Source organism: Rhizophagus irregularis, chromosome 12 (genome assembly GCF_026210795.1).
Source record: "Rhizophagus irregularis chromosome 12, complete sequence".
NCBI classification, from domain to species: domain Eukaryota; kingdom Fungi; phylum Glomeromycota; class Glomeromycetes; order Glomerales; family Glomeraceae; genus Rhizophagus; species Rhizophagus irregularis.
The window spans coordinates 4,514,381-4,542,366 of NC_089440.1; the positions used below are offsets into that span (position 1 = coordinate 4,514,381).

The following is a 27,986-nucleotide window of genomic DNA, read 5'->3' on the forward strand; positions in this document are numbered from 1 at the left end:
AATCTTTAAAAGCATGTTAAGCTCCCCCATGAAAATGACCTCTTGTTTAAGGTATTATTATTAGTGTGTTAGCAACTTGGCTATCAATAAAATGAGATGCAATTAATATTATACAATTTACGATTTATTAATGCAGCTTCTTTCAGTCCGGAAATTATTTTCAATTTTGTGATTTCAGACGTCATATTTCTTCAGATGGCTTATATTAATATAAATTCAATATAAAGATATTTGTAGTATACTATTTGAAAATTGAAACAAATCTAAGTTTATTTAATAGACAATTGATTATGTTTAAATATAAATTTATACATCTTATCAATAAATATAATAGCTATCAATTGTGTAATATTATTCAAGATACTCAACTATCATCTCATTTATATTTAACCCATATTAACGCTCCTTTTTAATTTCAAACGTAGTAAGATAATTCTGCCCATTCGTTTCATTCCTTGCAGTGGCTTTAAGTATTTCCATTTGACCAAATGACAACGCAAAACTAACTTTCCTATCAGGCTTACGATCCGTAAAGTAAATCTTAAGAGTTCCCAATAGTTCCATTTTATCACAATATTTTGCTTCATCATCTTTTGTAAAATAAATGCAAAATGTAGCACTTTCTTGAAATTCATTAACAGGACATAAATCATTTACACGAATTTCTTCATCAAATTCAACGACATCTCCTCTTTTCGCTATCGGATGAAATTTATGTATATACCCATCAGATGTTACTCGTTCTGGTGGATCACCTTTTTTAGACAACTTCAACACTCTAATTCCATACGTATAATTGAGTTTTCGATTCTTTATTATGAATTTTACTTGCTCGTTAATTTTCATATTTTTCATTTTATCACTCAAACTTAATCCATATAATGTTGCTCCACGAACAACTGCTGCAATAGGATCCTTAGAAACGACGATAGTCTTTACTTGATCCTTGAATTTTTCTTCAATTCTATTTTTCAAATATTCTGATTGACCAAATCCTCCAACCAGAAACATAATTGAACATTCATCTCGACAATTATCAAGTTGAATTTCTATCATTTTAAGAATTCTATTTACAAGAGGATCGAACATCGATTTTATTTTTTCGAAATCAATCGTAATCAACCAATTATTGTCTTCCATTAGTTTTTTAGTTTCGCTGTTAACAAATTTTTTAAGAACTTTAATGGTTTCTATTACATCTAACTCATATTGAAAATCTGTATCTTTACCAGTGAATCGAAATTTTACTTTTCGACAAAAATGTTGAACCATATATTGCAATGATTTGATCTTATTATCTCGTAGTTTATCAATTGTTGAATTTCCCACTATACTACCCAAATGTTTGAGGAATGCTTCGTCGATAAATGAGCTTCCACAATAATCACCGATTCTCTCTGTAACTTCGCTTAATTGATCTTCATCCACAAGTTTATGTGTTGTCAAATCTACTGTGCCACCTCCACAGTCAACGATCATAAAAGTTGCTGTTTAATCATTTTTAAAGTTTAATGTTTAAAATAGATTAAGGGAGTTAATTCGAATTATATTCGATAGATTACAGTACTTACTTCCTGTTGAAGCCAGAGAATGTTCATTTAGACATTTTTTCATACAATAAATTGCTGCAGCTTCGGCTAAAAAGAATGAAATGAAAATTAAATTAAAAAAAAAATATGGATGGTCAAATAATATAAAAATTGTATATTCAATTTACTTACGTTCCGTAGTGATTGTAAATATTCAATATTTTCTTTACGAATTAATTCAGCCTCAAGTGAACATTCTCTCATTATCGCCAATTCTTTCTTTGAATAATCTGCGGGAACACTAATTATTAAAAGAACACTTTCATAAAAATTCACATCCGGCCAATTTTCTAGTATTCTAATTTTTATTAACTAAAAGGTAAAAAAAAAGACAAAAATTATTAAAAATTTAATTCTACATTTAATATATATATATATATAAATGTTAGATTTTACCTTTCCCATTTCTCTTAGATAATCGGCAATAGCTTTTTTATAATCTACCGGAATTTTGGGTTTTAAATCATCATCAAAACTTCCTAAATATAATTTAAATAATCCAACAGATTTAGGTTCATCTTTATCCATATTTTTTCTTTCAACTTTTTTAGCAAATGCCAGTTTTCCCCATTCCGTCACTTTTTCAAAATCATCATCATATTGAAGAACTGTATTTGTTTTAAAACGGCCACGATATCCACTCCATTCGGTGTTAGTACAAACTTCTTGGTTAGCAGAAGCAGTATGACAATAAGCAAATCCCTATCAAACAAAAATTTCATAAATTATAATAAAAAAAAACTAAAATTTTTATAATATATTTAAAGAATTTTAAATTACCGAATAGGATGTCCCAAAATCTTTTTTTTTTTTATATATATAGGAAAAGATAAAAATGCGTTAAATATTTTATTATTTTAATCCGGTATTTCTCAATCAAAATATAGTACATAATTACTGTACCTATACCAACCACTACGCGAATATCATGAACATTTTTATCTCTTCTCTCATTTTTCTGAGACATTTCATAAAAAAAAAAATAGAAATAAATTTAAAAAATTATCTATAATTCAATTTAGAAGAATTTATTTGTGATGATAAATCACATTAAGCTATTGAGAGGTTTATATTTATTATTTTATTAATTCATTAAAACTTAACCGGATAAAATTTATTTAATTAGGGAAGTAGCACAAAATTACAATTCTATTCTATTTTTGATTGTTTATACGAATGAGCTTCTTATCAGGAAACACAAATCTCGCTTCTTTCATTCTTTGAATTCCTGTTCTATTCATTAAATCATTTGAACGTATACTGCAACTATACCATTCGAAAGCGGTAACAGTGTAGTTCAATGTTGATATAAAGACAAGAAATTACAAAATTAGGAATCAATGGAGTGATGGACACTGATTTTGTGTACCTTCAATTCAAAATTGGTATGATTAACCCTAGCACAGATCATTTTTTGGTAGGTAATTATAGAGGTTACTATTACTGGAATGAATCAAGTGCAGGTCCCATTCATTGATGACTTTTTATAAATTTCCGTTTTTTTAACAAGAACAATTAGGTTCACATTTGATTCTTTGAAAATCTCGAATGATTTTTTATAAGACGACACGTACTTTACAGACATAAACATTTTACAAAAGCTTTGCCATACACTTCTGAAGTATGTAATTACAACTACATCATAGTATTTGACTCTGTGCGTGATTATTACATGTTAATTAAAGTACGTCTGATAGTATCCATAAAGGTTTACATGTGCATATCAAATAGTGTTCCTTAATGCTTGTTAGTTTATAATAAGGTTGCTAAAGTTATGTATGTTAATCAACTCCTTTTTCTACAATTCTTTATGATAGAATTGTTTTATATGCACGGTTTATATTCACTTATTCGTCATTAAAATTGATTGGTTTACATTTTTTCAGCAATGAAAATTGTTAAAATACTTAGAAATTTCATAAGAAATTATTATTTGGTTTATTATCTAAACTTATAAAATAATGCGTAACAACAATATTATTCGATTATATCTTTCTTTATACGCGCGAAAAAGGTAAACCTCCAGAATATATATACATTGTAAGCTCTAGCAACAAAAAAAAATTCCAATATATTTAAGACCTTTTGGAATCTTAAAACAAATTTGAAACAAAAGAATTAAAGACTAGAATTAAATTAAAGCAAAAAACGGTAATTTTAAAATATTAATATTTAAATAGTGGAAGTTGGAATAAAAAAATACCAAATATGCCCATATCAGCGCGCCATAATGAAAAAGAATCAATTTTTTTCAACTGCTACATAAAGATAATAAATACACATATATTCCTGAAAAATGAATAAACAAAATAACATTTTTCGTTGTTTAACCTTAACCTCTCTTATTTTAGATAATATTCGTGTTGAAGGTTTATATTCCATCAATAATAATTTCTTTTTAATTCTAATAAAAGTGATAGCATAATGCTGCTTCTAATAATTCATGAAAGTTTTCTTAATTCACTTTGGTTTCATATTAGTAACAATTTAAATTTATGTAGAGTAATATAATTCTCCCAAATATGTAAATTGTACTATTTTAATTCATCTTGAAATTGTTTAAATTAATTGATGATTTAATATTCCTAGATAACGAAATATTGTTATTATTTAGCTCACTATCAGGATCCGTAATAAGAATTAAAAAGGTTTGTCTATATGGAAATATACGGTAAGTTTATTTTGGTATAAAAATATATAAAAAAAATTCGCAATCCATATCAGAGTATGAAGAATTCGGTAAGGAAATTCAAGAATTATAGAAGGCATCTCCTTACCCTGGTTTGTTGATCTGATGGATTCCAATCGATGATCTAACGAGCAACCAACCAACTAACTATTGGATAGAGGTGTCCCAATCCCAAATTTTTTGTCACCTGTACGAACTACGAAGAGATTATTATAGGTTTTGATAAAAAAACTATTACATTTCACCTACTCCCCAAAGGAGAAGCAAGTATAACAAGAAAGTTATTATCTTCCCAGGAGGCGGAGCTCAACGCTCATTACCTTTGGTAATGAACTCTTTTCGGCAGTAAAACGGAATGTTAATACCTTGGCTATCGGTTATTATTATAACATTCTTTTTTTACTACCTGTAATCTAGTGTTTAATTGTTTTTCAGCTAATAACACATTTAAGGCAAAAGAACCGATTGATGTTGTTATGAAATTACGTACGATGGCGAAAAAGGATTTATGTTAGTCTGATGAGAATGGGTCAAAATCTGAAGGATCATATTGAGGAAAACAATTTACTATCTCGTCATCGGTTTTATGGTTTTCTACGATCCTTCTCCAGTTCTTTATGTCAACTTCATAGGGATGATGATATTGAGAAATAGATTTGATAGATTTGTGATTGAGGTAAAGCATAAAAAAAAAGAATAAATATTTCCGATTCTTGCTTGCTTTCGTAATTTGTATTAATATATTTTTTACTTCATAGTGGTATGACACGTAGCGACGCATTTCATGATGTTCAAGAACTTATTCATAATAACCAACACCACGGTAAGAAGTTAATATATAATGCGGTTGATTATCTACTGTAATTTGATAACAGTTATCGTCCCATATTATCAGCAAATCTACCGGAAGATTAACGTCAAATTATGGAAAATTGTTGGATACCAGCATACCAACCAAAAATTAAAGTACTTGTGAAATTTTTTATAAGAAATGCAACGGAGATTCCAATATTAATTGGGTAGCATCAAAGGATGATAAAACCGAAATATCATTTGCTTTTTGCATTCCAAATGATTTCGTTCACTACAAAAATAATAAATACAATTTTTTGGAAACAATATTTTGCAATATATGAATGTTCCTTGTGATCAAATATCATTCCAGTTCTATCGTCTTTATTGATTTTGCTACTTATTATAATACAGATTATAGAAATGGTAATTATGGTGAGTTAATTTTTTTTCCAATTGATCATGACTGATGAAATAATTTTATTTTATTTTTATTTTATTTCAAGAAAGGCAGGTAAACTGCTGAAAAGATACATAATCATATAGGTACAAAATACATACTAACTACGTATACACATTCAACTAGTAATACACATCCCATACAGGACCCACCTTTCGAATAATCCCGGTAGTAGTGACAGTCGCAGTACTGAAATATTGAAGTAAAAGTTAAAAGGGGAAGAAGAAAAAAAAATCAAGGGAAGAAGAAAAAGTAAAAGTAAATTTAAAGAAAAATCAAAATAACTTAACCACGATACATTATGTAAAAAGTTTGAACTGGTGAAATAAATCCACATTGTATCATCGGTACTCTGAGTATTATACGGGTTACGGTAAATGTGGTAGGAACGTTTTGACGACGCGTTCGGAATGTGTGGCGTTTGCGATGGATGTTCTGGTTCATGGTGAGAACGTTTCGATTTTTTTCGAGCTCGGAATCTTTTTAAAGAATTCTTGTCAACATTATGACGAAGTTTCCACTCCGCAAAAAGGTCACAACGGTGTTTCCAGATGTCAGTATAAATATCATAATGTAAATTATATACAAAATTGCATAAAAGTTTCTTGAGAAGTTTATATTGCCCATCGCAGCTTTAAAAGTGGCAACTAAATCTCTCGGTATCAAATTGAGTAAAAAGTTGTTAGAGTTTTGTTTTCACTGATCGTTGAAATGTCTTGTTGGATCCAAGTAAAAAGCTCACAACGGCGAAATGAATCTTCGAATAGGATCGAAGGATGCGATGAATTTTTAGTAAGTAAAGCCCACAATAAATCTTTGTGTTTAGAAAAAATAGGTTTTAATCGTTGTAAACCATAGAACACGACCAAAGGTGTTTGTTGGATTCGATTTCTTAATTACAAAAAAAAAAAAGCAGCGAGACCTTGTAAGAGTCCCGGGAAGTTCCGGTTGAGGACGTCGAGTGTAGGTAAAGTTAAAGTTGGGGACTTCATTTTCTAACTTTCCAGTTTACTAAGCTTGAGAGTAAGGCGATCAAAAGGGTTATAAAGCATCCAAATATGGGTGTAACGCCAATCGATATAGTCCGAAAGTCATGACTGATGAAATAATCCTGAATGCGATAATATAATTCCTTTGTCTGAATATGTCATAAAAACGAACTCTTAATTTCATATTAGTTGCTAAGATTAAGATCATATATTAATCGTTCGATTTACATTTTTGTTATCATTGATACTATACTATCGTTAAGATATGAAATAATTTGTATATATTGAAATCTTCGAATAAAAAAGAACTGGCCACCCTAAATAGAAAATCATGATTTAAGTTATCTTGTTATTTATTCATCACTGCGAAAAACAACAGTAAATTTCTTACGTATTTTATTTTATTGCTATTACTAAACTATTTTTTTTTGTTCGGAATTCCTCTTTTCAAACCATCTTACACCCAGGAGACTCGTCAACGTATCAGTAATACTCCAACAATCTTCAAAACCTATTTCACGGTTTAAATTAAAGTTCCACGTTTCTCGAAACCTTCTCAAATGTCGTCTTGAAATTTCACAGAAATGCTAGTCCTGAAAGTCGATTCCTTACATAAAAACTCAATATGATGTATGGTTTTCCTTAATCTCCCCACCAACATAGGAGACTTACTTTCGATTATTGCTGCGCTGATTGCATAGAAACAGAGGAATCAAAATTTAAAAAAAACTTGTATCACAAGTTATTGATTGAATGATTTCATGTGTTACAGAATTTCACAGAATGCGCGATCATTGCGTAATCCTGGAGTCACTACCGGATGTACCACACGTGTGTGTGCGCAGCTCGAGAAATATTTGGTAACACTTAAAAATAAGGCAACCGTGACCTCGTAGCAAATTTTTTGTATTACCGACAAATGAAATTTCTGCATAAAAAAAATGATGTGAAGAAGAATCATATTTCAATTTGAAACTATCTCCAATATACAGTATATCACTGTTGTAGAGTAGTACTGTTTCCATTGTTCAGAAAAAAATCTTGAATGCGATTGAAAGTTAACCTTGTTAGATAATTGCTAAAAACGAAATTAAGTTGTACAAGAATTAGATGGTTTTTTTTTTGAGGAAGCAGCTAAACGATGAGATAGGATCATATATTATTAACATGGATAAGTCAGAGAATATCGTTACTCCATAACTCAGGATTTAACCAAAAAAAGAAAAGTTTTTCCGCAATCTTATTGTAAAACGTTTCATGTATAATATGTAGTAGTATGTGAGCTTTGCTCAGTTCTACCAAGTCATTTATTAGTTGAATAAAGTTTCATATATTTGGTCTGTACAATAAAAGCTTCCAGAGAAAGGAACCTGTGTAATGTTTAATTGTTTGGGAACACATAATAATGGAGGAGAAGATTTCAGACTCGGGATCAATAAATAGTAAGTTGAATTAAAAATGAAGATCAATGTTTTATCATGTCATTATTATACGGAAAAAAAACAATTGCAAATATTTTAATTGAAACACTAACTTATTTCCTTCAGACATTTATTAATAATACTCAGAGTTGTGATGTAACTCCGGACGTGTACCAAGATTCCAAAGAAGGGTTTTAATCCTTCTCCCAATTCGTTTGGTATACGAATCACAATCTTCGAGTCTTACACTTTCAAATATTAGATTTTCAGAATCAACATCACTTCGTGAGCAGAGCTGAAATGGCAGTAGTGATCAACTTAATGGAATATACTGTTTAAGAGAGAGTAGTGACATTAGATCTAAGTTTATTGAACCTTACTGTCAACGTATGTATTGTTTCTTTAAGTTTCTCTATATCTTTTGTATACTAACAATACTATCACGAAATTTGTTGGATTTAGGTAGATATGCTTCAGCAGACGAAGGAATTCTATTTAAAAATAAATAGGTCAATTTTGATGAAGTGAAATCTATCTTAAAGAGATATCATTACTAACCTCAGTTGATTCATATTCAGAATCGTGACGAAGTTTTCTACTATCCATTGCGTTTCATATTTAAATGCCTGGAGGGCATTCCTTCGGAATGTAAATGGGCATTTTTTGATAATATCCTCTTCAGTTTAACGGAGAAAAGACTTTCATCAACATCTTGATTTCGGATTAGGAATAATGTCATCTTCGTTATGTAAGATCACTTATATACTTATCAGGATATTGTTTAACATGCTCGAGAGACACTCCTTAACGTTGTTAGAGAGTTTATCTGTCATCACTGGGTATCACATTTCTTGAAATAGCTCTCTCTCTATATATAATATTATTAGATTACAAAAAAAATAATAAAAATTCGAATTAATTCCCCTCAATAACAAATGATTAACCTTGTTGTTAAGTAATATGGATTATTTTTATATGTTGAGATCTTTGAATAAAAAAAAAGAAATACGTGATGGTCACAGTTCATATTTGCCAAATCAATCAAACAATTTCCTCGTTAACCATCACATCAAGAAGGTTGGAATGTATATATATTGTCTGCAGGTATTTTACTATAATATATTGTATCACTAATGAGGTTAAGCCTACGAAGTAAATCTGTGTATTGGCGATAACTTAATTTCTGTTATCTTTATTTTTTCCTCGTTAATATATTACGGGTATTTTATTGCATGACAAGTGGTAATTGGGTCAACTGCAGTATATGTCGGTGATTGGTATTATCCAGAAACCGATTAATCTAGTTATTACGGATTACTAATAACAGTATAGATTTTATCGGAATTACTTCTCAAAAACTTTACGTGTATGAAAATGTCATTATATCCGGAGATGCTGATCTCTATTTAACGAGGATTTTAAAAAGCCTGAAGGGCATTCCGAAGCAACGTGAACAACGTTTTTTTGGTTGTTCTATTATCAAATATAATCAGAACACGACCAGACTCGATTATATGTGAACTGTCCATTTGTGAAGATTGGCATCATCATTTTTGATCTGTCTACTATACTATTCATAAAAGTGGTATTGCTTGTACTGTATATATAAATTCGTAGCAATTTTACTCAGTGTATTTCTGAAACTGGATATTCCTCGGAACTCTGAAAGAGAAGCTACTACTATTAGTAAAAAATGATGCAAGCACGAAAACAAAAATGTTTACAAGACGAAACGTGATTAGCCTTAGATAAAACAATTTGCCGTTTATTAATTATTTTGTCGTTAAAATTTTTCTTCAAATAAGGTAGATAGATAGATGCATTGTATATGTAAAATAGATTATTTACATATAATAAGAATAGACAATTACTATAGAATTCATAAGGGAACTACATCATTTTCATAACCAATTTCATGTTGAATCAATTCTCCCTCTACATTTTCTTCTACATCTAAAAAAATACCATCTTTAGTTATTTTGACTGCAATAACCTTAAAATCGGTATCGTAAAATTTGATTTTATGGCCAATGAGTTGAATCGCTTTGTCAATTGAAGGCTGTAAAATTGCAAAAAAAAAAATTAATAAAAATGTTACTATCACTTCATGAAAAGTAATTTTGATTATTTACATTATCCGAGCGTGTAACTTCTGGATCTGGTTTAAGGATTGGCTTCGGTCTAAAATGAGATAACATAAGTATTCACATGAATCTATGATTTCACTCCGTAAATAATATGCAAACATACAAAGTATTAGAGTAGACTAGAGCAGCACCCAATTCTTCCTGTGCAACACGAAATCCTTTTTCTTCTTTGATTTTGTTAAATCTTTCCACAATTAAAAGGATTCTTTCTTCTTGTTCTTTAGTTGCTCTGTATAAAAAAGGAGATGTTAATAAAGTGACTAAGAACAGGAAGTAACAATAAAATTACTTACTTTCTTGGATCAAAGTTTTTGGCCTTGCATTTCACTGGATCCAGATATGTTGAACCAAACTCGTTGGTAGTTAGACAGGCATAATAGGCTTCACAAGTCTCATGGCTGCCTTTGACAAGGCTTTTAAATTCTTTTGTAGAGCAAAATATTGTATTAATTACAACACGGCCTGTACTTTGTTAGCCACTAAAATGACCCATACTTACCAGGCAATTTATTTTCTGCGTGCGACATTTTGATTTTTCATCCAAGTTTGATACTAGAAACGAGGATCAGTCATCAGTGTTTATAAATACGGGTGACGAAATTTATAAGTCACGTGAAATTTACAAAATTACGGAAATTGCTCAAAAACCGGTACGTGAATGGTGAATGAGACTACTAATCCGAAGATTATGGAATTATTGATCATTCCACTTAATAGGTCAAAAATTTCGCGTATTGTACAGTACGTTTTTCTTAATCATTTACAAATTTATCTTTATCTCGTTAATTTACTCTCGAGTCTTGATGTGTAACAGTGTAGGTATAATTCTACCATAATATAAAAAGTAGTAGATAGGTCGGTAAATTAAGTAACACTAATATTAATCCCCTTCGTCCTATTGCGTGGCGAAGTATTGGAATAATTAATGATCACGTGATGAAGATCATTTTAATATGAACGAATGGTCGGGTATAGTGGGTCTTGACCTGTCGTAAAGACGTTTGCCACATCAAGCTACAAAATAAATTCTTATTATATGAAATAAAAAATTATACATTTCCCGAGTTTCTCAATAAAAATGAAGGATCAAATAAGATTAATTATAAAAATGAAAAATTCAAGAAAGAAAAGAGGTTCTAAGTCTGTCAATTCCATCAAATTCCACGTAATATATTTAAAGAAAAATAAAGAACCAATTAAAATAACAATTTCCTAAAGTTAATGTAAATATATTGCAATTGGTAATTCTATGGAATCTAAATTTAAAAGTTATTAATCGGAACTGCTCTTAGTGTTTAGACTATTGATTACTCGATTCACTAATGAATAATTAATAAAATGAAATTTCCACGATCACCTGCCCCTATAATCACAATAGCCAATAGTTTAACGTCATTCCGGACGCAGTAAATTTAACATTTATACAAATAAATTAAATATAATACTGCGACCTAAAAATTAATAATTTCACTAGTTAAGTTCACCCTGCAGTGGAAATCGATATAATTTACTGCGCCACAAACGTGACGTTTTGACCTCGACTGTAATGATTTTTTTTTTAGCTCGCGAGAGTATCAAGATTAACATTGATAATTGATTGATTCAATCAATGACTCAATCACAAAATATTTGCCTCGATTAAAATTGAACTAATTTTTGTTTGTTCAAATTCAGTAATTTGATCAATCAAACTTATCCAAATAAATCAATCAAAAACCCTAATTTCAGCATAAAAAATACTTTGGAACATAGTAAAAATATTGATCAATAATGTAATAAAATAAATTAGAATAGAAATGAGATATGAGTAAAAAAAAAGATTCAATCATTGATGGTAATGATCATGATTTATTTTTAATAAATTGATTGAACTTGAAAACTTGAACAAGCAATTGATGTTTCAAAATGACTGAAGAGGGATTAAAATTATTACAACAGAAAGAGGGGGAAATTCGCCATTTCCGAGTTCATTGCTCGGTATATGAAACTATATGGGTTTTATTCTGAAACATTTGAAATTTATTACGATCAGTTTTGCGAATTTCATTTATAAAAAAATCTCTGAAAATGAGCTTTGTTAATTTTTTTTTATTTTAATTAATAATGTTACATAAGTAGTACATAGAGCTCTTGTAATTTCACTGTATTTGGTTCGCTTTGTGATTTAAAAAATAAAAAAAATAATTTATTTTCATGTTTTTACTTTTTTGTTTTATCCATAATCTCTGTATGATAATTCCTTATTTATTATTTATTATGGAAGAAATTAAACTTAGTGATGATTAATTTACAGATTTCATTACTAGTTGCACTAGAAACTAATTTTATTTATACTGGAAAAAGTAAATTTTACTTCAATTTGTAATGATTGAAAATGCTGGATCTTTCCAGTTTCTTCATCATTTTTGACTTTTTACACTTTTTTAACAGAAATGATTTATTTCAATTCAAATTGGAATTTCTATTATAAAGTGTAAATTTTGTTTACTACTGATTTATATGTTAACTAGTAGTTTATTTTTTTAATTCTTTATAAGTTTATGGATGTCTTGTCATATAAATTGGTGAATTGCTAAAATTAAAAGGCATTTTTTTCTTTGACTGATCATCAAAAAAAAAAAGAAAATTTTAAATGATTTTTTTTATTTGAATTGCAATCTAGGTAATCCAGATTAGATCTTTTGTATAACTAACATTCAGATCTGATTTCATCGTGTCAATTGTAATACAAGAAATTTTTCTTTATCAAAACCCTTATGTTTTCTCTTTTAACCATGAATACCAGTTTTGCTAATTTATTGCCTGTAATGTTCAATATAATAACAAATGCAAAGGTAATATTGTACACAAAAATTTTACTTAAAAAATTCAATAATTCAATTTTATAATACTGTATGTTTAATTTGATTTACTAACTCATGAGAATTAGCGTTTAGAGATTTCAGATACTTCTGGGTCGAGCCAAACTTTTCTTTTAATATCCTAAATGCGCTAGAGATCAACCTTTTTATTTCCTGATACCTTAAATTTGTCCTTTTAATTAAATGTTATTTCATGTCTAAATTTCCTAACACATTCATCTCATGGCATCAGTGGTTAATTTAGTTAAATTAGAAAATAAAAATATGTTTGTCAATTAAGAAAAAAACTTTATTAAATAATCAAATGATATTTTTTAAAAAAAATTATATGTAATTTTTTCTTTAATCCATTTAAATAAATTACGATGATACAAAATAGAGAAATCATTTTTTTTTTCTCTATAATTTTAAATGGAAAGTAAGTTAATGTATTTCCTTTAATATAGGAATTATAAAAAATATATAAATATATATTAAGATAAATTTTAAACATATAAATTTTATAAACTTAAAACAATTATAAAATACAGTATAAGGTTAAATTGAATGATAAACAAAATTTTGCTTTTACATTATTTTAATATTCTATTAATTATGTAAACAAAAAATTTAAGCACAATCATCGGAATTGATATAAAGGTTGGTAAAATCAACTTTTATTGATTCTAATGTATATAAAAAGCTAGGAATAAATATTGTATCAAAAATACGATTTAATAAAACAAATTAAATTCATATAATTACCTGAATATTCTATTCCAACATTATTATTAGCATTTTTTGGTTCTGGAAGATTTTTAAAATTTAGAAGCCTGCTTGTATAAATTGCTTGAGTATGTGTTGTATATAAGAGATTACTAGTAGATGATGATGTTGTTTGAACTGTTAAAGACGACAACTTGAAGTTAATTTTATTTGCTTCATCAATTTGTTTAGTGATTTCAGAATCATTATCGTGCTTATTATCATAATAATAATTCCATAATAACTCTCGCAATTCTTCTACATTAGGTCGTTTTAAAGGATCTGCATCCCAACATTGATTAATAATGTCAAAAATTAATTGAGGGATTTTATAATTAGACTTTGGCCTCAACCCATTACAAATTTTCATTGCTAAGAAATCATCATGTGCTATATAATAATAAGGAGGGAAACCTGTACAAATTTCATATGCAATAATTCCAAATCCATAAATATCACTTTTTTGAGTATATTCTTTTCCTCTTAAAACTTCTGGAGCTACATAAGGTAATACACCATATATTTTTTTATTACTATTTTGAGAGGATTTAATATTTGCCGGTTGACATAATCCCAAGTCAGTAATATAAGCTTCATCATCAAAATTACTTAATATATTTCCACAATGAAAATCTTGATGAATTAATCCTTTTTTATGAATATCTTTAAGACCAATTGCAATAAGATGTAAACTACGTAACTTTTTATTCCAATTTAGTGAAATAAAGTTGTTATTTAAATGTTGTCTTAAACTACCATTTTTTAAATCCATCACCATCATAAAATTATTTGTTTTTGGATCTTTGGTAATACCAAAATAACGAACTATATGTGCAGTATAATGTACTAAAATATTTGATTCAACCTTAAAAGAAAAATTATAGTTAGTTTAACATTTTAATATAAAGGCTAATAATACTAAAATCAGTAAAAAATATCTTACTTCTTTTAAAAAATCTGCCGTAATATCTTGGGAATTATGTAAGCACTTTAAAGCAACTTTCATTTTCTTTTTTCTCATCCATTGATTATTGTTATAACTCCAATACAAAATAGGACCATCTTTCCAAACTGCTTTAAAAGTAGTTCCAAATCCCCCTTTTGCTAAATATTCAACATCTTCAAATTTATCATATTCAATCCACTCTATTATATTGTCTGTATCTTCAGCTTTTAATTGTGCTTTTTGAATAAATTCATCAACGTCATGATTTCCACTTGTCCAATTTTTGAAATTTTGTTTAAAATATTGAGATTTACATAACTGACAATAATAAATACCAGACTTAGGCTGGTTACATTTTCCGCATAAACCATATCGTTTATAACGTTCAATTAATTCTTTATCCGTTATTAGTTTATCAATTAACGATTTTTGTTCTTTAGTTAAGTTCCTATACCGGTGGTCAAAATCTTTTATCTGTTCAATTACATCATTACTTAGTTTAATTTCATCCATTTTAATAAATAATTTTTTAAACAAAAAATGAATAATAATTCGTGTGTAAAAATTACTAAAAAATAATAAAGGAAACGTTATTTTATTTCAAGATCGGCAACAAAATTGTGAAAAAAGACTAGTTAAAATACACAAAGGAACACAATAATCTGATCGGCAATTAAATTTATCCAATTTTGGCAAATAAGGGTTTTTATTTAAATTTTCTATAATAGGTAAGATCAAATGACGAAATTTTAAATATGATGAGTATTATGTAATTAAAAGTTGTGTATTGCAATGAAATAAATTTTTTTCATAAGTGAAACTAAAATTTATGAAAAAATAACTTCTGTATTGAGAAAAAGGTAAAGAACTGAATATATATATTCGTTATTTTGAATATGAAAATTTAGTTGAATAGTTGAAATTGGCAGAGGAGCTTTTGGTAAAGTGAGTAAATCAAGTTTGGTTAATACAGGATTAGCCGCACTGTCAAGTATGAGCTTAATAGGGTAGGAATCAACTTTTTATGTTGTACACTAGGATGAAATCAAGAATCAAGTTAAGCACATTAATTAACAATTTTTTTAATGTATACATTTTAAAAAAACGACAGTGATACAAATCATCTAAAGAGGAGATTTCTTTAAAAGAAAGTTGTCTGGTAGACCATATAATAAAATTATATAACAATTTTTTCGGTCCTCTTTTATTGAATTAATCAATGATTATATTCCTAAATAACGAAACGTTGTTGTTTAATTCATTATCATGAACTCAGGATTATAGATTATGTAGATTTTATATATTTTACTTTATGTAAGAATTCTTTAACTATCTGCCCAAATATCATTAATTAATTTCGTTTCTTTGATAAGCATGTGATATTAAAGGAATAATTTAATTTATTCACATGGATACAAATTAATTTGATAATGTTTCGTAACAACAGTGTCAAATAAGTTTTAGATAGATCAGGTGATGATCACATAAAATTTGTTACCTTTTTTTGGATATGAACGAGTAAAAAAAGGAAACAAAAAGAAAAAAGGAGGAAGATCATAGTATTTCAATAACACATGACTGTAATTACAATATCTTTAATCGTTGTGTTTTAAAAAATATGAAACTAGAAATTTTTACATTATTACTAAAGGAATTTATTACGTTTTAAGCAGTAATCATATAGAATATTTATTATATTGTATATTGTTAAAACATTGCATGAAATAATATCTTAATTAAATTACAAGCCATAAAAAAACGTATAATACAATTACTTTAATTATCAAGCATATGAAAAAAAAATAAAAATTTAAAAAATAAAAAATAACATTCTATAAAATAAATATTCCAAATGGCATGATGGACAGGAACTGTTGAAACTTCCCAAGTCTATCGAGATCATTTAACATATTCGACATACAAAGTAGTTCGGAAACCATGGATAGAAGGAATTTGATGAAAATCGCGGAGTTGAATTAGGGAAGAGATTGGTTAATATGCTTGTAAAAATGTTTTCTTTTTGAGCATAATTATTATTTTTATTTCTTTTAAAAAAATTCTCTGACTATTTTTAAAAAAAAAATACAGTATCTTATTAATAAAATCAGTTTAATCAATATAATCGTTCTTTTGCAAAAAAATCTTTGATTCATTGATATCAATTACATCATTAATTATACCTTTAGTAAAGCCATTGAGGCGCAAATGCCAAGAAATCTTTTAAAATATTTTTAGTAAACTCTTATTATCCAATTATAAATTGATTACAGTATTGATTTTTTAATACGTTTCACAGCTGTGGGTTTGAACTTTGAATATTAACATATATAATAATAAAAAAAAATTGATTAACTTAAATAAATAAATAATATAAAATAAGTAAAATAAAATAAGATAAAATAGTTTATCACAAGAAAAAAAATTAAGATTAAATAAATAAAACAAACCAAAAATAATAAAATTCAATAAAATATTTTTACTGTAAATATGAATAAGGTAACGAGTTTTATTAAGCTTTATTAATTTGATCAAAATTTTTGGCGATATTCAGAGCGGTACGGATCAGCTGATTCTTTCCCAGAATTTTTACCACGTGATCTGCGACGTTACACTCTTCGCGTTTCTCATTTTCATAATTATTCTAGGAACTTTGGTTTTTACAAGGTGTGAAATCATATTTGTCACTCTCGTTTAATTTCTTAACGCAATAATGCCGGCCAGTTACGTGTATTCCTTTTTCACATTTTAACAAGCTACGGTGAAGAGTTTCCATAAAGTTTGTTCTAGACTTCTAAAAGGATTACGTAAAAATGTAAAGAACAATAGGATCATCGAATGTCATATTTAAATGACAATTTTTTCAGGTAATAAAAGGAATTGTAATTTTTGTAACAAATAAAAGAGTCATGAGAATTTTAAAATCTTATGTCAAGTAGATTTATTAGATTCTAGCAGGTTCCAAATGATAAATTATTCAGATTACTAATGATTTTTTTTTATAAATAAAGTTATAAAATTATATATAAGAAAATAAAATTTAGATATATCAGAGCTGGTTGTTACACTAACATTGAATAAGTTTAACTTAGATGTTAGTTATATTATAAACAAGATAGATTTTTTATTAAAAGAAAAGAATATAAAAAATTCAGAGAGATTTGAATTTTTAGCTAAAATTAATAGCAAGAGAGCTGCCGATTCAATTGAATATATTTTACATAGTAGTAATCTTAATGAAGGTATTGATGAAGAATTTTTTAAATGAATTGTTTCCTGCTGAATCTATGATGGGATTCATTGAAGGAAATAATTATGACGTTTATGGAGTATCGTTCTTGGATTTATTGGTGGAATTCTGTGGGTCATATTTATATCAATTAATTTTGTTTTAAAAAGAATTATTCCTTCTTTTATTCAAAAACTAAAGAATGAATAATTTATAAAATCTTAAAATGCCCGTCAGTACACATATTTATGTTTTTTTTTTCGTAGAAAAATTTGTTATTTCTTTATTTTTAATAAATAAGATTATTAAATAAAAACATTAAATACTTATAAAATTAACCCACTTAATCTGAAATTTGATATATTATCTTGATTTCGAATTTCGAAATAGTAGCGTTAACTTTGGTACGTATCACATGATGATCTATTTAATTGATCAAATGTAATAAACTCCAAAATTTTTGGGACTTACTCAATTAGCCAATATATAATAAATATAACATGGAAAATTTTGCAACGCTGCTTTAATATTTTTGATAAATTTAATGATGCAGCGATACATTTTTTTTAAGAGAGGTTTTTATATTTTTTTTTGATTATAACGCTTCGAACTCAAGTTGGCTCGACTTGAGTCAAAGATCTATTTTGGCTATTTTTAATAAATTTGAAATCGGAATCTATCCCTTGAAGTGATACCTTAGAAAATATTACTTAAAACAAAAATATATTTTTAATTTTTGATCTATGAAATGGTTTTCTCAAAAAACTTTTAATAGAATGGATGATAGTCAATAAATTACAAATATATGTGAAAATATTTAATCTATATAATTTTTTTATATATTAAACTTAATATAAATAATTAAATTTTATATTTGTAGCTGTAGAAATAGAAAAAAAAAATCAAGTAAAAGAAAAAAAATTTTTAATAAATTATTATAAAGTTTGTTTATTAATATTATGTGATCTTTTTTATGAAATTTATCTTACACTTTTTTTAGATCTTGGATGTTATTTAACTAAAATTTAATATAAGAACTTACGCTTAGGTGAAAATATAATTAAATTTTAAATTATTTGAAATTTGTTTCATTTCTGCTTTATACACTCGTGATAATTTTTTTTAAAAAAATAAAAAATAATAAAAATTTCATATATAAAAATAATTAATATCAATTTTTTCAACCAATATTTTGAAATTTAATGACTAAAGGACAAAAAAATTATTATTACGAGGGTTGTTACACAAACAGCAAATACTTGCTTTTAATGGAAAAAAACGGAGTTACGATATTATAGTAACCTGTATCATGCGACAATTTACAATTAAGTTGATCACTGCATTTATAGAATTCTTTTTTTTTTTCATGGAATTCTAGTCAGAGTTCATTCATAATTTTTCCATAATGAACTTCTAGATTAATTGTTTACTATAATTTTTTAGGATTTTGAACTCCTTATTTTAAATATATATACTAGAAGGTTTTCTCGAACGCTACAAACAAATTATATATTTTTTAAAATAACAGAACAATTAATATAAATATTGTTTATAATGTCAGACAATATGTCTTTAAGTCAGCCAGCACGAACTGCTATAGTTGATAAAGGAGGGATAAAATGTAAAGAATGTAATATAAGAAACATTATAGACGAAAATCATGAAACTTGTCAATTATGTTATGAAATATTCAAATCTAATTTAAGTGGGAACAAAATCATTGATGACATTATCAGAAATACACGAGTTAATTTTGTTGAAGGTAAAATTCGTAGGATATTAGAGTTTGTTCCCTATGATCAATTCAAAAATATAGAATTTATTGCAGAAGGAGGATTTAGTAAAATTTATAAAGCTATTTGGGTTGATGGTCCAATTGATGAGTACTACGATAGTCGTACTAGTAATACAATTGTTCATAATAACAATTATACAGTTGTTCTCAAAAAACTTAATAATTCTAAAAACATTACATCCAAGGAACTGAACGAGGTACAGTCCCGCAATATTTTAATTTTCAACGTGATAATAATAAATTAATATTTTTTTCATTTAGTTTTAGGTATATTATCAGATTTTATCAAATGATTATGTAACTCAAGGCATTAGTAAATATTTTGGAATTACTCAAGATCCTATTACTAAAGATATGATGATTATCATGACATATTATAGTTCAGGTGATTTGATACATTATTTAAGTAATAACTTTTATAATATTGATTGGTGGATAAAACTGGGTAGATTATTGCATATAATACATGGACTTTCAATAATACACTCAGCAAAATTATCCACAGGGATTTACATAGTGGAAATATCTTTTTTGATGAATTTAGTGCGTACATAGGTGATCTGGGAATAAGTAGATCTGCAACTGAATCAAATAATGATAATGAGAAATATGGTATTATTCCTTACATGGCACCAGAGATTTTTCAAGGACAAAAATATACTGAAGCTTCAGATATGTATAGTTTTGGAATGATTATGTGGGAATTTATGACAGGTAGAAGACCTTTTTGGGATGAAATTCATGATATAGAACTTATAATCAAAATATGTGATGGTTTACGACCACTAATTGTTACAAATGCACCCGAAGGATATATTGAATTAATGAAGGAATGCTGGCATTCTGATCCAGCAAAAAGACCAATGGCTGATAATATATATGTGAAAATTTATAAAATGTATGATAATGAAAATTTTATAAATCAAACTAAAATTACTGAATCATCAGATATTGGACCTGTAGCAATAAATAATCCAGATGCCATTTATAAGAGTAGACCATTAAGTCGCATGATTAAATCTGCAATGTCTTTAAGGAATTCAAGGAGTCAATCTATCGGTAACAAATTTTATTAATTACAACGCATTTTTATTGCAAGAAAAAATTTAACAATAATTTATTTTTAGATCCATTTTATTATTATCAGAAAAATACTGGTAATTATTCAGTTTTTGTTTAATGTTTTTTTTTTTATGTTATTACTTATTATTAATATTATTTTAAAGATAAGAGAAAGCTTGAAGATGATTCAGTTGAAGACAGTAATGATAATGGTACGGTAATTAATTTAATAAATTATTATTTTTCATTATATTTTCTACTTTTAATTCACATTCATAATTATTTAGAACAAAGTATGAAAAGAAGAAAATTTCTTGAATCTGAAAATAATGGTAAATAAAATTGCATTTTAACAAACAACATATTTCATTTCATAATTTAATTGATTTTTATGATTTTATAGATTACTTTTCAAAAGAAATTGAATTAGATATTAATATGAACTCTAATCAACCTCGTGATAAAGGTAAGCAAATATACATTTATAAATGTTGGTCAACATTATAAAATTTTTATCTAATTTTTGTTTTCAATATAAGGATACGTCACCAAAGAAATTGATCTAGATATCAATCATGTTCTTTAAATTATAATGTTTAAACCAATTTTTTTTACTTATTATGCAATACTATAAATAACTGGATTATTTAATATACAAATCTATTTATATTAAAGAACTTTAATCGGCTAATGGTTTAACCTAATTTTTTATTACTTATTCATTTTCATGCATGATAGCAAACGAAAGTTAAAAAAATTTGGTCTCATCAAAATTTGTAGTTAGAGTATATTAAATAAATGAATTATATAGTTTGGAATTTCTGGAATATGAGAACTGAAAATTATATTTTGTATCGTCTAACTAAAAAGCTTTAATTGCGAAAGTTTATCGATTAAAAAATGGTATTTTATTATCTGCATAAAAAACTGTAATTTTATTAATTAGTAACCACGTAAAAGAATCGTCGCTTTTTCTTTTGACACGCGTTCAAGTTAACCAAAGTCAAAAAAGTGGAATGTATTTTCATCCCATGATGGGAAAATTTGGTATGAAATGTTTCGATAAGGGTACTTAAAATGTAATCCTATTTGAATCAACTTGTATGAATTTTTATATCAATAATAGGTCGTTAGTCCTTATGCCATTGGAGTATATGAATCCAATTTGGCGATGCTATCATCACCTTCATATTCTCCAAAATAGGTTTCTTCTGCGTGTTCGTGATTTGTAAAATCTTTGGTAATTTTTATCAGCCTTATGGAGTTATTACTCTCAACTGTTTATCGAACATTCATTTTAGTATGCAGTAATCGTGGACTCATTTTTCCTTTTGGTGATTTTTTTTAAAAATTTATTTTTTATAAATAAATCAAAAGATTTTTTTTTTAAGTAAACAAACATGTTACGTATGTAAAAAAAGAATAAAATATTCAATTAAAATTAAATCAGATTCTTTAATAAAATATTTCATGATAATTCCTAAGCGCTTGATTATAAATTCAAGAATATTCCAATATAATATCATTAAAAAATTTTTTTTTTTTTTTAACGGTCATTTTATTACTTTATTAGGGGGACCGTTAAAGCAGGGTAGAATCACGTGACTTTCGAAATTTTTCTTTTTTTTTAAATAAAACTCTTTATTATATATAAAACCTTCCAAATAAACATATACTAAGTGCATTTTGACCTGTTCTGCAAGTTGGCTTAGATCACAAAATGAGGTTTAGAACACCGTTTTCGATTTATTCAACTTTTTCAATTTCGTTAAAATTGATCTATCCTTTTTTGGGTATGATCAGCAAAATTCGTTTGCTCATATGTAAAGTCAAAAACATTGTTCTTTTTTTTCTCCCTAAGTAAACTTGTGGAGCAGGCCGAAATACACTTATTTAATGATTTTCAAGTTCACTTTAATTTTAGTTTATAAAAAATTTATCAAATCATAATAATTTTAAATCACGTGATTCTACCCTGCTTTAACGGGCCCTTTATTAGGAAATTAAGAAAATCACAAAAAAGGAAAAGATCTACATTATATTACATTTAGTAAAGAACACGATCGTACTATAACTACAAAAAATAATAATAAAAATAAAACTACGAAACATTACCGTAATCAATAATATTATAAGTAATCTACTGTTTTACCTCCAAAATAAATATGATTTGTAAATCGAAGTATTTCTTATTTTTTGATATTCTTTACCAAATGTTTTTTTTTAACATTTTTACCTATTCCCAACCTTATATCGATTTCGTTAAGTTTATTACACTGTATTTTCCAAAAAAACCATAGGCTTATCTAAATGTATACCATTAAAGTGTTATTTATGAAGTAAAAAATTAATTGGTCCATCATTTCCTATTTTATAAAAAACGTGATATACAGTAAATCATTGTGACATCTTATGAATTTAATCGAAAAACGAAAAAAAATTAAAGTATCTAAGACTTGAATTAAAAAAAAATGACAAAAAATGAAGGAAAAAAATAAAAATAAAAAAAATAAACAAAAAATGACAAACCAAAAAAAAAAATAATAATTAAAATAATTGATAAAAACAAAAAAAAAAACGAAAAATAAAAGATAATCTTGAATTGTGGCGCAATCAACATCCGAGCTATATTTTAATTTGAATAAAATATTAAATTTATTTTTTTTTATATTATTAAATTAATTTAAAATATCTAAAAAAGTATTTATGTAATATTTAATATTGTTCTTCAAATTCTTTAAAGTTGAATGGCTACGTCACTTTTCTGATAGTATAAAATAGTATATAACACGTTATTTATGTTGGATATAGACATATTCAATTAAGTTAGCAGCTCTATATTTTCTCTTGCTATTAATTCTGACTAGAAATTTCATTCTTCTTTACATTCTCATCTTTTAATAAGAATCCTATTTGTTTGCAATATCATTAACATCCAAAGTAAATTTATTTGCTGATAACGCTACAGTCGCTACACCAGCTGTTTCTAATTTTTTAGGCGTTGCCCATCTGATCACTACCAAGGGGGTAACATTAACATACCATTATAAAGATTCAAATTTTCATGTACAGTACATGGCGTTTCAACTGCATAGATATAAAATATTTTTGAAAAATTCAAACCAAGTTAGATATCTCATAAAAGAAAAAATCATCAATGAGTATAATTTTTTTCTTTTCATTTTGCGTGATGTTTAAAAACTTAATTTGTGTTATTTTGCTATATCTATGCAAACATATAAATAAACCAAACTTAGTCATACTCCAAAATAGAAAGTTAGTTTGGATATGACTGAGTTTGGGACATTTGGTTGTACTCCAAACCCATGTTTCAAACCCATCTATGACCCAAATTTATTTAAATACAAAATTTTAATATGTTAATTTTGGCAAATTTAAATTTAATGATCATTATAACAACAATGTTTAAATATTAAAAGATAAATTATTCAATTACAAACTGATTTTATTTATGTAAAAAGGTTTTACAAATACTCTATAATCAGTGTTGAATAAAAAAAAAAAACTATTTATAAAGAAATAAAATATTTGTCCAATTACAAACTGATTAAACTGATATCACTTAGTTTACAAATACTTTAATACCTTATAATCAGTGTTGAACAAAAAACTATCAATAAAGAAAAAAAATTACGGTTTTATAATGATTTCCTTAAGAACAATGACATTTATTATGTAATATTTTAGGTGTGGGGGTAAAGAAAGGTCTTAATATATATATAGTGTAACATAAGATTTTATTTATTATGTGAGTGCGAGTTAAAACTTATAACAAATGAATATTACATAATAAATGTCACTGCCTGATCATTTTAGACTTATAACCTATTATGCAAATAATGTTAATAATTTATAAATTTTAATATAAAATAAATAAATATAACTAATTTACTTTGTAAAGTCAATAACTTCCATTGAATAAAGATTTTTTGTAAGTGGATTAAGTAATCGAGATGTGTAATAAGCTTCTAAATGAGTACTTGATTGATTACTTCTAATGGATAAAAGATTTGCTTTTCTATATTCTTCTGCTTTGTTAAATTGCTTTTCAATTTCCTTATCTTTAAAATATCCAAAACTAAAAAATGATTTAATCATTATTTCCAACTCAGTAACGCTTGGTCTATTATTTGGATCTGAATCCCAGCACTTCTTCATTATATCAATGTAACATTTTGGTATTTCTGACTCGTTCATTTCAGGTCTAATTCCATTACATATATTTAATACTAAATATTCATCATGTGCATAATTGGAAAAAGGTTGTTTTCCAGTTGCTACAAAATACATAATCATGCCAAGACTATATATATCTGCTGCTTTAGTATAAGGTTTACCTTTTAACACTTCAGGGGCTACATAAGGTATAACTCCATAAATTTTGCTTTCATTTTTTATATTACTGACTTCTCCACATAATCCCATATCTGAAATATATATTTTACTAGATAGGTATGAAATTTCTTTTTCAACTAATATATTTCCTACATGAAAATCTCGATGAACCATTTGTTTTTGATGAATATTATTAAGACCTTTAATAATATCCAATATTGATTGTAATTTAGACATCCAATCAAATTCATCATAATTTTTATTTACCTGATAATAAAAACTTCCTCCACTTGCGTAACCAAGAACTATGATATAATCTTTTGTATCTGGATTTTGAGACAATCCATATATTCGGATAATATTTTCATTATAATTAAGAGAATATGCTCTAATCTATTAAAATATGTAAAAATTTATTAAATATATAAAATAAAATTTAATAATATATATATAAAAAAAATTTTTTACCTCATTTATAAATTCATCAGTAATATTTTGTGATGAATTGTGCAAACATTTTAGGGCGACTTTTCTATTACCACTCGTTCTTCTAAATTTTTCTTTGTAAAATAATGGACCATCCTTCCATATTGCTGAATAAACTATGGCAAATCCACCCTTACCTATTATTTCAATCTTATTAAACTGATTGAATGGTATCCACTCAAATATTGTATCTAATTTATCATTAATTTTTAATTGCATTTCTTGAATAAGTTCATCAATTTTTTTATTTCCGCTGGTCCAATTTATAAAATTATTCTTTAAATTATCTAATTGACATGTTTTACACCAAGTATAATAATGTAAATTTTCACTACATTTTTCGCAATATTTATTTTCAATAACCATTATATATTCATTTGTATCTGGATTTTGAGTTATACCATATATTTTATTATCACGATTATTATCACCATATATTTTTATTGAATATTCATTAGCCTATTAGAAAAAAAAATATTTTTATTAGAAAAATAAAAATAAAATAAATTATAAAAGAACTTGAAAATTTATACCTCATTAAAAAATTCATCTGTATTATGATCTTGCAATTTGTGAAATTTTAAAATAATTTTTCGATCATTATTTTTTAAATTTCTTTGATATATTTTTTTATATTCATCATAATTTAACTGACCATTTTTCCATATTGCTGAACATATTGTAACAAAATCATCTTTGTTTATTTTTTTAATATTATTAAACTGTTCATATGGTATCCATTCAACAATTGTATCATCATAACAATCAATTTTTAATTGCATTTCTTGAATAAATTTATCAATTTTTTCATTTTTACTGGTCCAATTTGTAAAATTTTTCTTCAAATTGCTTATTTGACATGATTTACACCATTTATGAAATGTATCCGTATATTCATTACCACAATTTTCACAATATCTCTCTTGAATAACTATAATATAATTTTTTGTATTTGGATTTTGTGATACTCCATATATTTTATCATCTTGATGGCTGTATATAGAATATTTGTTACCCTAATAAAATAAAAAAATAAATATTACCAAAATAATTAAAATAAAATAAATTAATAAAAAATTTTTTTATACCTCATTAAAAAATTCTTCAGTAATATTTTGTGAATTAAATGATTTTAAAGTAACTATTTCATTCTGATTTTTTAAATTTCTTTTATATATTCTTTTATTTTTATCATAACTTAACTGACCATTTTTCCATATTGCTGAATATATTGTAAATAAATCATCTTTACCTATTTCTTTAATATTAACAAACTGATTGTATGGTATCCATTCAACTATTATATCAGTATAATTATTAATTCTTAGTTGAAATTCTTGAATAAAATTATTAATTTTTTCGTTTCCACTTGTCCAATTCGTAAAATTTTTCTTTAGATAACTTATTTCACATAGTTCACACCATTTTTCTACTATATGTGTACATTGCTTACCACAATTTTCACAATATTCATCTTCAAGAAACATTATATAATCTTTCGTATCTGGATTTTGAGATAATCCATATAGATTATCAATCCTATATAACATTGAATATTCATTATCCTATTAAAAATAAGAAAAACAACATTACTAAAAAATAATAATAATATAAAAAAGAAATTTATAAGAAACTTTCTTACCTCATTAAAAAATTCAGTAATATCTTGTGTATTATAACATTTTAAAGTAACTTTTTTATTCTGTTTTATAAAATTTCTCTTATATATTTTTTTATTCATATCATAATCTAACGGACTACCTTTCCATATTGCTGTACATATTGTAATAATACCATTTTTCCCTAATTCTTTAACATTGTCGAACTGATCGTATGATATCCATTCAAGTATTGGATCATAATGGTGATCAACATGATTTACTTGCCTATCTTGAATGAATTTGTCAATTTTTTTATCTCCACTAGTCCAATTTATAAAATTTTTCTTTAAATAATCCATTTGACATGGTTTACACCATTTTCTACCCCATTCAGGACCCAATTCAGGCATTAAATCTGTATATTCTTCACCACATTTTTCACAATATTCATCTTGAATAACTACTATATAATCTTTTGTATCTGGATTTTGTGATATTCCATAAATTGGAAGAACATTACTATTACGTCCCTATATTGAAAATTAATTAGTATGAAAAAATAAGAACATCACCGGTGGTGAAATTATGATGTAATGCCGGCCAGTATTTTATCAGATTTTTAATTCTGGTCGAAAGTACATCATAATGCTGGTACGGTGAACATCACCGCCGGTGAGCTTAAAAATAATATAGAAAAAATATTCATATTAAAATTTCATACCCTGATTAATAATTCATTGGTAATATTTTGTGAATTATGCAAATATTTTAAAGCAACTTGTTTTTTTCCTAACTTTCTTTGATATTCTTTTTTATAAAGAC

General features: G+C 26.3%; 6 protein-coding genes across 6 annotated transcripts; 1 reads left to right on the forward strand and 5 right to left on the reverse strand.

Annotated features, from left to right (window-relative positions):
* Nucleotides 1–396: 396 nt before the first annotated feature.
* OCT59_004513 (uncharacterized protein) lies at nucleotides 397–2,556 on the reverse strand (the record flags this gene model as incomplete). Its single annotated transcript, XM_066148329.1, has 5 exons — nucleotides 397–1,487; nucleotides 1,572–1,637; nucleotides 1,718–1,901; nucleotides 1,986–2,291; nucleotides 2,488–2,556. The coding sequence occupies 5 exons, from the start codon at nucleotides 2,554–2,556 to the stop codon at nucleotides 397–399; spliced, it is 1,716 nt and encodes a 571-aa protein (XP_065996940.1).
* A 4,015-nt stretch (nucleotides 2,557–6,571) lies between these two features.
* OCT59_004514 (uncharacterized protein) lies at nucleotides 6,572–7,180 on the reverse strand (the record flags this gene model as incomplete). Its single annotated transcript, XM_066148330.1, has 4 exons — nucleotides 6,572–6,668; nucleotides 6,748–6,836; nucleotides 6,911–6,937; nucleotides 7,175–7,180. 4 exons carry the CDS (start codon nucleotides 7,178–7,180, stop codon nucleotides 6,572–6,574), a joined length of 219 nt encoding a protein of 72 aa, XP_065996941.1.
* A 2,639-nt stretch (nucleotides 7,181–9,819) lies between these two features.
* Nucleotides 9,820–10,614, reverse strand: OCT59_004515 (uncharacterized protein; the record flags this gene model as incomplete). The annotated part of the gene is made up of 5 exons (XM_025326010.1): nucleotides 9,820–9,999; nucleotides 10,073–10,121; nucleotides 10,191–10,316; nucleotides 10,381–10,510; nucleotides 10,587–10,614. The coding sequence occupies 5 exons, from the start codon at nucleotides 10,612–10,614 to the stop codon at nucleotides 9,820–9,822; spliced, it is 513 nt and encodes a 170-aa protein (XP_025178353.1).
* Nucleotides 10,615–13,557: 2,943 nt separating this feature from the next.
* OCT59_004516 (uncharacterized protein) lies at nucleotides 13,558–14,698 on the reverse strand (the record flags this gene model as incomplete). The annotated part of the gene is made up of 4 exons (XM_066148331.1): nucleotides 13,558–13,613; nucleotides 13,693–13,974; nucleotides 14,506–14,557; nucleotides 14,636–14,698. The coding sequence occupies 4 exons, from the start codon at nucleotides 14,696–14,698 to the stop codon at nucleotides 13,558–13,560; spliced, it is 453 nt and encodes a 150-aa protein (XP_065996942.1).
* Nucleotides 14,699–19,430: 4,732 nt separating this feature from the next.
* OCT59_004517 (uncharacterized protein) lies at nucleotides 19,431–21,307 on the forward strand (the record flags this gene model as incomplete). The annotated part of the gene is made up of 8 exons (XM_025333601.2): nucleotides 19,431–19,856; nucleotides 19,927–20,104; nucleotides 20,608–20,718; nucleotides 20,787–20,816; nucleotides 20,886–20,933; nucleotides 21,009–21,053; nucleotides 21,125–21,187; nucleotides 21,261–21,307. 8 exons carry the CDS (start codon nucleotides 19,431–19,433, stop codon nucleotides 21,305–21,307), a joined length of 948 nt encoding a protein of 315 aa, XP_025178351.2.
* Nucleotides 21,308–24,560: 3,253 nt separating this feature from the next.
* OCT59_004518 (uncharacterized protein) lies at nucleotides 24,561–27,574 on the reverse strand (the record flags this gene model as incomplete). Its single annotated transcript, XM_066148332.1, has 8 exons — nucleotides 24,561–24,567; nucleotides 24,635–25,470; nucleotides 25,546–25,700; nucleotides 25,965–26,022; nucleotides 26,097–26,579; nucleotides 26,652–26,785; nucleotides 27,017–27,128; nucleotides 27,206–27,574. The coding sequence occupies 8 exons, from the start codon at nucleotides 27,572–27,574 to the stop codon at nucleotides 24,561–24,563; spliced, it is 2,154 nt and encodes a 717-aa protein (XP_065996943.1).
* Between the last annotated feature and the right edge of the window lie 412 nt (nucleotides 27,575–27,986).